This window comes from Capsicum annuum, chromosome 1, assembly GCF_002878395.1.
Source record: "Capsicum annuum cultivar UCD-10X-F1 chromosome 1, UCD10Xv1.1, whole genome shotgun sequence".
Lineage (NCBI taxonomy): Eukaryota > Viridiplantae > Streptophyta > Magnoliopsida > Solanales > Solanaceae > Capsicum > Capsicum annuum.
This window is the reverse complement of record NC_061111.1, coordinates 251,569,519-251,581,049: the sequence shown is the minus strand read 5'-3', so window position 1 is coordinate 251,581,049 and position 11,531 is coordinate 251,569,519. Positions and strand designations below refer to the sequence as shown.

At 38.3% G+C, this 11,531-nt stretch overlaps 1 protein-coding gene across 4 annotated transcripts; it reads left to right on the top strand.

The window, feature by feature from the left end:
* The first annotated feature begins 213 nt into the window (after positions 1-213).
* On the top strand, positions 214-11,228 carry LOC107850540 (protein ENHANCED DISEASE RESISTANCE 2-like). 4 transcript variants are annotated; one of them, XM_016695153.2, is made up of 23 exons: positions 214-354; positions 1,631-1,840; positions 1,921-1,995; positions 2,622-2,675; positions 3,838-3,903; positions 3,987-4,081; positions 4,722-4,789; positions 4,865-4,954; positions 5,098-5,138; positions 5,350-5,450; positions 5,644-5,739; positions 6,491-6,555; positions 6,635-6,706; positions 6,790-6,945; positions 7,842-8,062; positions 8,159-8,198; positions 8,277-8,428; positions 8,653-8,754; positions 9,266-9,310; positions 9,393-9,533; positions 10,130-10,225; positions 10,639-10,740; positions 10,880-11,228. In XM_016695153.2, the coding sequence occupies exons 2-23, from the start codon at positions 1,703-1,705 to the stop codon at positions 11,003-11,005; spliced, it is 2,142 nt and encodes a 713-aa protein (XP_016550639.1). In that variant the 5' UTR covers positions 214-354; positions 1,631-1,702; the 3' UTR covers positions 11,006-11,228. The 4 variants fall into 4 exon arrangements, with proteins under 4 accessions (XP_016550639.1, XP_016550627.1, XP_047257637.1 ...); XM_016695141.2 differs by having other exon boundaries at positions 4,859-4,954; XM_016695150.2 differs by having other exon boundaries at positions 217-354; positions 1,636-1,840; positions 4,859-4,954.
* Positions 11,229-11,531: the final 303 nt, after the last annotated feature.

Sequence of the window (11,531 nt, the reverse complement as noted above, 5' to 3'; positions counted from 1 at the left end):
TAAAGAAGAAATATTTGTATTTTATTTTTTTTTAAAAGGTTTTTTTGGACGTTTGATTTTTTATTTTTTTATTTTTTTTGGTTTTCGAAAAAGAAAGAGAAACAAACTTGTTATTGCATCTAGTGGCCATAGTTGCTTTAATATTATTCACCAACCATTTTCCTAGTAATTTGATGGTACAAATTAAATGTTTCTACTTCACACCTCAATTTCTTATCTATACCTATACATACATATTTGTTTTATATTTCACACATGCATGCATGTGGTTAACGTTACGTTCTTGAAAGTATTTTCCAGTTTGAATTGCTGATGAAAATATAATGGATATCGTCGCGCAATAATGTTATTCGAGTAAGTATTTAATTTCACTCTGAGATTCTTTGAATAATTTTCTGGAAAGATAATGTGTGTTCGTTATTTTAGATAGTATGGAGGGACAGAAATATGAGAGATTTTGAAGCGAACAAGAGTGTAATTTAAAAAATATATATATATATGAAGAATTAATAGACTAATGTTTTATTTATTTGTTGGCATTTGAATTACTGATGAAATATAATGGATATCATCGCGTAGTAATGTTATTAGAGTAAGTATTTTATGTCACTCTGAGCTTTTTCTGGATGATTTTCTGAAAAGATAATATATGTTAATTATTGGATAGTATGCATGGAGAGAAATGAGAGAAATTTTGAAGCGAAAAAAGTATAATCGTACTTCTTGTATACGGGGGATTTATGAAAATATAATGGATGTAATCGCGTAATGCTCAATCAAATTAAGTATTTCATTTCACTCTGAGTTTTTTTGGATGATTTCTGAACGTATAATGTATGTTCGTGTTGGATAGTATGCATGGAGAGAAATATGAGAAATTTTGAAGCGAGAAAAGTTTAATCATACTTCTTGTATACGCGGGGGATTTATGAAAATATAATGGATGTAGTCGCGTGATGTTCAATCAAATTAAGTATTTAATTTCACTCTGAGCTTTTTTGGATGATTTTCTGATTGTATAACGTATGTTCGTGTTGGATAGTATGGATGGAGAGAAATAGGAAAGCTTTTGAAGCGAATACACATATCTTTCTGTGTATTATCTACTTTTCGTATCCTTCTTGTATACATCAGCTTTCGTTTATAAATAATATTACAATTTTACTTGTATACTGTCTTTTTTGTATGCACTCATGACGTAACGTTACTATCTGTATAGAGGATTGGGTGTCTTTTGTATATCGTCCAAGAGATTCTCCGTTCCTTATTATCAAGGGTAAAGCATCTAGTACCATCCTGAACTATGACCAAATTTGCTACGACACACTCCGACTTCACAGGGGCCGTATTACCTCCTGAACTCAAATTTAGCGTATATTTGTCATCCTTTTTAGCTGACGTGGAACCTTTGATGTGGGCCCCATTTTTATGTAATAAAGGTGTCACGTCAGCACAAAATGGTGACAAAAATACGCTAAAATTTAGTTTAGTGGTAATAGGACCCTTGTGAAGTTGGAGTGTGCCGCAGCAACTTTGGTCATAGTTCGAGGGAGGACTGGATGGTTATCAATAAATCATACTTCACTTGACAAAAACAGAACTTGTTATATGTATGTTTGTATTGGTGCAGTATAGTTGGTGAATTGTAAGGATCAACTGTGCGTATTATTAGAGACGTGTACCAAGGAAAAAGGTAAGAACAATGTCGAGGGTGGTGCACGAGGGATGGATGGTGAGGTACGGGAGGAGGAAGATAGGTAAATCGTTCCTTCATATGCGCTATTTTGTTCTGGAGACTCGTTTGTTGGCCTATTTCAAGACGAAGCCTCATGGCAACGTGGTGAGTTCATGAACTTTTACATGCATTTTTAATTGTTCATGTTTGTTCGCGTAATTTATATGTTGCAAAATACTTGTTAGACTCCAATCAAGACTCTTGAAATTGATGGCAATTTTCGCGTGGAGGACCGAGGCTTGAAGACTCATCATGGACAAGTGAGTTGTTAATTTGAAGTTTTCATATATACAAAAACTTAGCTGCAATCAAAATTCTGTATAACAACGTTATTTGTCTGGATATTTTGTTGGCTGCTATAGTGAGATGCTATTGCACATCATAACATGAATAACATGGCCGTTATAGTGAAATGTCATTATAGATGATGGTTGTTATAGAGAGGTCTGACTGTGTAAAACAATCTGAATTATTGTATCTTGAGGAGATAAGCATCCAGTACTCTCGAACTACGGCCAAAGTTGCTACGACACACTCCAACTTCACATGGGTCCAATTCCCTCCGAACTCAATTTTAACGTATTTTTGTCACCCTTTTGTGCTGACGTGGCACCTTTACAAAAATATGCTAAAATTTAGTTTATGAGGTAATAGGACCTCAGTGAAGTTAGAGTGTGTCGTAGCAAATTTGGTCATAGTTCAAGGGTTACTAGATGCTTTACTCTATATTGAGGGGCTAATATATCTCGATTGAATTCTGCCACGCTGTAATATCTTAAGTAAATCTTTTCGAACGTGCAATGACATAACCTTGATGAGTATTCATTGTAACATACTTTTACTCTGTGGAGGAATTGATGTTATATGCATGCTTTGCAATTTGCAGATGGTTTACGTCCTCTCAGTCTATAACATGAAAGAGAAGCATGATCAAATCACGGTACGCTTCACTATATCACATCTATATGATTTGCCTATGTATAAAGCAAAATGAAGAACAAAAAGATAGATATACGGTGTAACCATTGACGCGACAGGCACTTCCGCGTAGTTTTCTGGAAAACTTTTCAATATGTAACTGCAAATTTTCAACAAGTTCAAGTTTTACTCACATTTGGCATTTTAAATTTGAAGTTCATTAACTAGTTGTCACTGTGGGAGATTATTATTTTGGCAACATTTAGTAGTTGGTGAATTTAGTATCGAGGGAGAAAATTTTGATGCTTGCGGTTGCCAGGGGCTAGAGCTAAGGCGCGCAAGGGGGTTTATCTGAGAACTTCCTTTATCGGAAAATTATACTGTATATATAGTGGATGTTGAATCCACTAAAGATTTTCTTCATGTGTTTACTTCTTTAAAAGAAAAAAAGGCAGCCCGATGTACTTAAAGATCGGCTATGTGCAGTGTCCGAGGAAGGGCCCCACCACAAGAGTGTATTGCACGCAAGGTGCCAGAGGCTGTTTCCAAGGCTCGACCTCCTGGTCACATGACAACAACTTTACCCGTTAAAATCGTGTCGAGAAAATGCTCTATTTCCACCTTGAACTATACGCGAAATTGCTGAGACACACCCAAACTTTAGGAGGGTCCTATTACCACCCTGGACTGATTAAAACCGTATTTTTGACAACCTTAGTGCCTACATGGCACATACGTGTGCCGTGGACCTTCAGTGCGTATGTGCCACGTAGGCACTAAGGTTGTCAAAAATACGGTTTTAATTAGTCCAGGGGTAATAGCACCTCCTAAAGTTGGGTGTGTCTCAGCATTTTCGCGTATAGTTCAAGGTGGAAACAGAGCATTTTCCCAACCATGTCTTCGCTTGGCAAACATCTAGTATCTAGCTTGTTGCTTCCAGAGGCCGGGAGTTAGGGGACACAAGGGAGTTTATCTAATCCCCATTTACCGGAAAATTACACTGTATATATAGTGGATGTTGAGTCGACTTCGATTTATCTTCATGTGCTTACTTCTTTGTATTTTTGAAATATCCTTAGTGAAAATCCTGGCTCCGCTACTTGTGAATATGCTTTACGTGCCTGCTCTGAGTTTCTTGTTTTGTGAAAGAGAAATTAATCGTGTTAATCAGAATGTTCTTCCAGATGGCAGCTTTCAACATTCAGGAAGCACTAATTTGGAAAGAAAAAATAGAATCCGTAATTGATCAGGTACTTCATTTCCCCTTCTACGCGATGAATATTCCTTCCTCGTATCTGCAATGGAGGTAGTTTACGTGTTGATTGCAATGCAGCATCAAGAATCACAAGGTGGTACTCGTAACAAATTCAACGATTGCAAATCTGGGATGGAGAGTACTGGGAGGACAGCTTCAGATCAGGAAAGTCCGTAAGTATTATGCCTTTCCACTTGAAATATACTCCCTCCGTTTCAATTTATCCGTCTTGCTTTCCTTATTAGTCCGTTTAAAGAAGATCGTCTCTTTACTTTTTTGGAAACTCATCAATTCTAGCTTTCCACATAGCATGTTTAAGACCACAAGATTGAAGTTCGTTTTGGTACATTCGATATTATCTTTGGTTTAAGACCACAAGATCAAAAGTATTACTTTCTTAAACTCCGTGCCAAATCAAAATCAGACAAATAAATTGAAACAGAAGAAGAAAAAGTGGTGCATTTCACTTGTTCATGGTTCTGTACTCGTAAATCCGATTTAGATACATGATCTTTAATCTTCTTGACGAGCTTCATGTAACACTCCGTGTGGTTTTAAAAATTAAGTTTTGTTGTTGCGGAAGGGAAAGGTTTGCAAGAGATAAAATATACTCGTCGTCATAGAAGAGTAAAAATGCTTAGTACTATACTTATATTGCGCGTGAGGCTGAGAAAAAAACCTCTTCACACTAAGTATGATGGACCATAAATAGAAGCGGAGCCAGGATTTCAACTTTAGCAGTTGTGGATTTTAAAACGACAACTTCAATTGCCACAAATGTAATGTTTTTTTTTTTTTTCTCCAATTTTGTAGATTCAGTGCTGCCGAGGATGAAGAGGATTCTCAACAGAACGTGCTGCGAGGAACATCAATTAAAACTGGTTGATAATTTGCCTTGTGCTTATTTTGCTGTATGTACATGTTTCGAGCTTTATTTATTGTTTCTTTAGTGATAGGTCCTCCCGAGTCCATTCTCGATTGGACAAAGGAATCAGAGTCAGATTTGGGAAATCCGAAGCATAGGCGCTTACTTTACTGCCAAAACGGTCAGTCTAATTCTCGATTTTTCTTCTTTTTTGGTTCCTCCGCGATGACAAATGCTTGGATTTTAAGGTATAGAATATTGCATTTACGGACATTTTCTTGTACTCGTATTGACTATATTTGTTCACTTAACGGATGGCTGCAGGGCTGCGCATTTTTGAGGAGCTACTCAATGTTGATTTACTAGTATGAGCTCATTCCTATGCTCTTTTCTGCAATATTGCTCGGATTCTCCAAAAATGTTTTTGCACCCACGCCGTATCCTCCAAAAATACATAGCCTTTTGAGGATCCGACATGTATCCTGCTGTATTTTTGAAGAGTCCGAGCAACTCAGTTTTTCTGTCCTAAAGGCTGTAGGATATTTTGTGTGACGAATTTTCTCATTTTCCCTGTAGCCAAAAGGCTGTAGTAGAGCTATGAAGGCGGTTGGCGTGGTGGAGGCTACTTGTGAAGAAATATTTGAGCTTGTAATGAGCATGGACGCAACACGTTTTGAGTAAGTTTCGTCTACTATAGGCATTAGCAGCATTGGAATATTCACTAAGGAGATTCAACATCTATTATATATACATTGTTGTGATCCTCCCGTGCACCTTCCGACCCTCTAGCTCCACCGCTGACTTTAGTGTTTTTACTTCTCCATAGCAATGATTTGACTGCGCGAGAAACTTTCTTTTTCGGTGTAACAGATGGGATTGTAGCTTCCAGCATGGTAGTTTAGTTGAGGAGGTAGATGGACACACAGCAATACTGTATCACAGACTTCAACTCGATTGGTTTCCGAGGTAATATTTTTTCCTAGTCATAAACTTACTTTGCTGTAAATGTCTGAATGTTTATCTGAACTATTTTGTAGTCACCATTTGACTTTCATTAGAAAAATCGGTCGAGTCATGATAGCGATAGAGGAAGAATTTTCACCATGGGGGTTCGAAATAGATTCTCAAGTTAAGTCTAGGGGGTCCAATATGCAATGATTGTGCACATAAATATCATATTTGACCTTGCGTATACAATGTACTTTTCGACGAATGAACCCCTTTCCACCACCCTACCTCCAGCTCCGCCCTTTCTGCTACGAGAGCTATGATGCAAAATACCTGATCTTTTCACAAATCTCTGGTTTATGCTTTCTTTTTAGAGTAAAGCATCTAGTACCCCTGTACTATGAGAAAATTTGCTACGACACACTCCAACTTCACGAGGTCCTATTACCCTCCTGAACTAAATTTTAGATTTTTTTTGTCATCCTTTTTAGCTGACATGACACCTTTTGTCAGCCTTTTTAGTTGACGTGTCACCTTTGACGTGGTCCCCATGTTATGTAAAAACGGTGTCACATCAGCACAAAAGGGTGACAAAAAAACGATAAAATTGAGTTCAGGGGTAATAGGACTCCTGTGAAGTTGGAGTGTGTCATAGCAACTTTGACCATAGTTCGGGGAGGTACCGGATGCTTATCTCTTCTTTTTATGATTTATTTGTTCAGCTATGTCTCAAAGTCGCGATCATTTCTTTGCTTGATCTGCTATGTAGGTTTATTTGGCCTCGTGATCTTTGTTATGTACGTTATTGGCGTAGAAATGATGATGGTAGCTATGGTAAGTATCCACAGATTTCCCGTTTATTCTTGTCGAAATGATCTTTTCTCTTTGTCTAACTAAAATTTTATGGTTGCAGTTGTGTTATTTCGGTCTAGAGAGCATAAGAACTGTGGTCCATTACCTGGATATGTTCGAGCTCATATCGAGAGTAACTTTCTGTTTTCTCCTTTATGGATTTTACTGAATGCATTTACATTTGCACAAACTAATCGATCTTTTTACGTGCACAAGGTGGTGGATTCAATATTTCACCCCTCAAACCGCGTAATGGGAGGCCAAGAACTCAAGTGCAGCAACTTATGCAGATAGATTTGAAAGGATGGGGTGTGGGATTCATCGCGGCATTTCAGCAACATTGTCTGGGTCAGATGTTAAGTAGCGTTGCTGGTATGCGTCCTTCTTATTGTTGCTGCAACGACATGTTGTGACTTCAGAGGAAGAGTAGTATGCTTTTCTTTGTGTTTGAAATAGTGGCGTATTTAGTCGATTTCTGGTTCTTTTTTTTGTTGAAGTGACAAATAGCAAAGCAAGGAGGGAAATATAGTAATTGTTGAGAATATAATGAAGAGATAAAGCATCCAGTACCCTGAACTGTGGCTAAAGTTGCTACGACATACTCCAACTTCATAGGGGTCCTATTGCCCCCCTAAACTCAATTTTAGCCTATTTTTGTCACCCTTTTGTGCTGACGTGACACAGTTATTACATAAAATGAGGCTCACATCAAAAGTGTCACGTCAGCTAAAAAGGTTGACAAAAATACGCAAAAATTTAGTTCGAGAGTAATAGGACCCCCGTGAAGTTGGAGTATGTCGTAGCAAATTTGATCATAGTTCAGGAGGGGTACTGGATGCTTTACTCGAATATAATCACGTAAACAAAAGTACACTCTTTCTAACAACCTCTTTTATCATGTATCGGAGTCATACTCATTCCAATTCATCGCTTACCCAATGTTGGACCCACATTTCATAACGTCCACGCATCACGCTCCAGATGTCCAGTCCTGGGCGTGTGTGGTTTTTGAGTCCCAATGTGGGGAACGAAATTCGACTTCTTATGTAGTCTTGGGCAACCCTCAGCTCATTAGCTAGCTTTTGGCGTGGAGTTGGGCCTAAGGTTCACTTCTTATCAGTAATGAAGTTCCTAACGTTGTATTTGGTTTGATCTTGTAACATTTTTGTTCCCTTAGTGACTAGAACTCCCAAACTAATGCTTTATTTCACAAAGATTCATCGATTGATGCTCAATGTGGAACTTATGTCTACAAAATCCTGCGTTAGGACTTCGTGAGTACTTTACTCAAACCGATGAGAGGGCTGCTGCTCCGAGAATTCCAGTTATGGTTAATATGACTCCGCCATCTATCTCCGCCAAGAAGAGCCAAAAACAGTTTCATCATCGTACTCCGTCTTTAGACCAGATACGTGCTGCAAGTAAAAATGCAGTATCGATGATGGATGAGTACTCAGATGAAGACGAAGATTTAGGCATTGATCAGGAGGTATGAACTAACACTATATATATCTATGTACATATCATTTTTCATGTTATATTTTCATCATCTCCTTCTGAGTATGTGCTTGGACTACTTGCGTAGGTATCATCGCCCAGTCTTGAAAATGATACGATTAAAACCGGTGGGTGTTGAACCGTAGTATTATTTGTTATGGTGTTACACAATTTCTTAACTGAATGTTTTTCTACTTGTCAAGCAGTTGAAGAAGAAACACTGGAGCAAATTGATATGTCCACTTTTTCGGGTAATCTCCGACACGATGATAGTGATAATGGCCGCGATTGCTGGACAGTATCTGATGGAAAGAACTTCAGACTTCGCGGCAAGAACTTTTGCAGCGACAAGACAAAGGTTCCTTATCTCTTCATTTCTTTGATATGTCTCCGGTTTTAGGCTATGTTGCTCGAACTCTTCAAAAATGTCATTAGGTGCATCTCAGATCCTCTAAAAATAATGCATTTTTGGAGGATCTGACACGAGTGCGGAAACATTTTTGGAGAGCCCGAGCAACATAGGTTTTAGGTGGTTGGTTTATGTCATTTGGTCTGATATCACTTTGCAAACTGTCAATGAAGGTTACAGCTGGTAAATCTCTCATGGATCTTGTCGCGGTCGATTGGTTCAAAGATACTAAACGAATGGACCATGTCGCTAGACGACCTGGTTGTGCAGCACAGGTAAATTATACATTCAAGTAGTTTCAGGGAAACATCAAACCACTTAGGATACTACTCCCTCCGTCCTGTTTTATGTGACAGTCTTTGACTAAAAAAGGGCAGCCCAGTGCACTAAAGCTCCCACTATGCGCAGGGTCCGGGGAAGGTCCCCACCACAATGGTGTACTGTACGCAGCCTTACCATACCTTTATGCCAGAGGCTGTTTCCAAGACTTGAACCTGTGACCTCCTGGTCATATGGCGGCAATTTCACCAGTTACTCCAAGGCTCCCCTTCATGTGACAGTCTTTGATTGGACACGGAATTTAAGAATGAACGAAAGACTTTTGAAACTTGTGGTTTAAACATTCGTGTGATTATAAATCATCTCATTAAGATTTTTAACAATAAATTACTTCCAAATATAAAAAACATGTCGTTCTTTCTGGTGCAGACTGTAAGTGTGTCACATAAAACGAGATAGAGGCACTACTAGTTTCTGCCTTGTCTTATACATCTTTTTTTCTTGTAGGTTGCTTCAGAAAAAGGACTCTTTAGTTTGGTTATAAATTTGCAAGTAAGCTTTGAATTTCTTGATTCAACATATTTCAAGTCCTACAGAAAGAAATAACTAGACAACATTTTTCGTCTTTCTGTAGGTACCTGGATCGACACACTACAGTATGATTTTCTATTTCGTCATGAAAAAGTTGATACCTGGTTCCCTTTTCCAACGGTTTGTTGATGGAGATGACGAGTTTCGGAATAGTAGAATGAAGCTAATCCCATCGGTGCCAAAGGTATCTCGAAGAACACTTTCTGTTTTTTGGAATTTCAATTAGACAGCAGTCGTATTACGGACAAACACAAAATGCACATCTTTATCATCAGAAAATTACACTAACAGACGTGTGTAGGCCAAGTCAGAATCGAGGTGTGTTTTACAAAGAGAGTGATAGTTTAGGTTGGTAAATAGTTGAGAGTATGAAACTCACGAAAAGGTGATATTTGTATAAAGTTGAACAAGTACGCGCACCAGTCCTGTGTAGCATAATACACGTAGGACATCATGTAGGACACGAATTGGCCACGTAGGAGACCACATATGACACATGTGCACACTCAAAGTTGGAGGTCGTAGATGTAGTTGAAGTTGAAGCCAAGTTAAAGGGAACATATATGTATTTTTCCTTCTTTTTATGTACATATAGTAGACTTTGAATCCCCTTAGCTTCTTAGGGGTATTCACCATCTTATACTTTTGAATCCCTCAAATGAAAATCCTGATTCTGCCACCGGTGGTAACCATCTGCAATGTAGTCATCTGTCTTCCTTCAGTAACTCTCTAGCTGTTCTCATTGGTGTAGAATTTTTACATTTGTCATGTATCATGCAGGGTTCGTGGATTGTGCGTCAGAGTGTAGGAAGTTCCCCATGTTTACTAGGAAAAGCTGTCGATTGCAACTATATCCGCGGTCCCAAGTATTTGGAGGTATGGACTCATATCCTTTTTCCTTTCTGCGTATAGCACATCGAGAATCAATACATATAACAAGTACTATGCCTCAATCCAGTGCAAGTTAGGGCCAGTTATATGAATCCTCACTGTCCATGTCACTCCATATAAGACCGTCTTCATTCAATATCGTAAAAAATGAAGTTTGTCTAACACTTAGCAGTTCTCTACATAGAGACATAATGCCAACCACAACAACAACATACCCGGTGTATTTCCACAAAGTGGGCTCTGGGAGGGTAAAGTGTACGCAATCCATACCACTACCTCAGATGAATTAGAGAGGCTGTTTCCGATAGACACCCGGCTCAGGACAACATAGAGACATAATGGCATACATATATATGTATACATATATATTTGATACTTGTGTTGCCTGCATTCTGTAGATTGATGTTGATGTTGGTTCTTCCACTGTGGCAAATGGAGTAATGGGGCTTGTCATTGGCGTAGTTACATCACTAGTCGTTGACATGGCCTTCGTTGTACAGGTACATCGATAGACCTTCATCCATAAGATAACTTGCCTATCCCGATTACCATAGACAGTTACATGTAGTCATCTTTTAATCGACATTATAGTGTGAAAATTGTTACAATGAATGATGTCTTCTGGAAATTTTCTACTAGGGAAACACCCCAGATGAGTTACCAGAGCCACTTATAGGCGCTGCACGCGTATGTCATATAGAACTGTCATCTGCTGTTGTACCAAAGATGGAACCTGAGGCGTCGACGGAGAAGGTCATATTATGACTGTTTGACAATTTTGCAGAAGGTGATTTTTGAAGATATGTATAATTATACTTACATGTATCCTTTTCTTTTTTTTTTCAATATTTAGTCTCTTTTTTGAGTATTTCTTAAGCTCTGAGAAAAGTTAAAAGGAGCAAAGTTTTGTATAGTGGTTGTAAAGACTGATGATGTTGTATTTCTATGGTCTTTCACTTATATGATAAAAGCTATGATTCTTTTTGTCTTCCTTGTGTATACTAATCAGTTAAGTTTTGTGCATTTACAGACAGAGGTGTATCATTATTAGACACCGCTATTTAACTTGTATACTCGTTGCCATTTCAGAACACATGAGGTGTCTGAAATTAGCCATTTATGAAGTTCCAACCATATGAAACTTTAGATAGCGCATGTCTAAGTTGTTCTAAAGTGGATGAACTTGCAAACTTTATGCATTGTGATTTATGACTTAAATGGTGATCCCAAAATCGGATATCTGAGCACTTTAGAGGGTCGATGGCTCTTCTCGACTCAAATACCCTGTCTT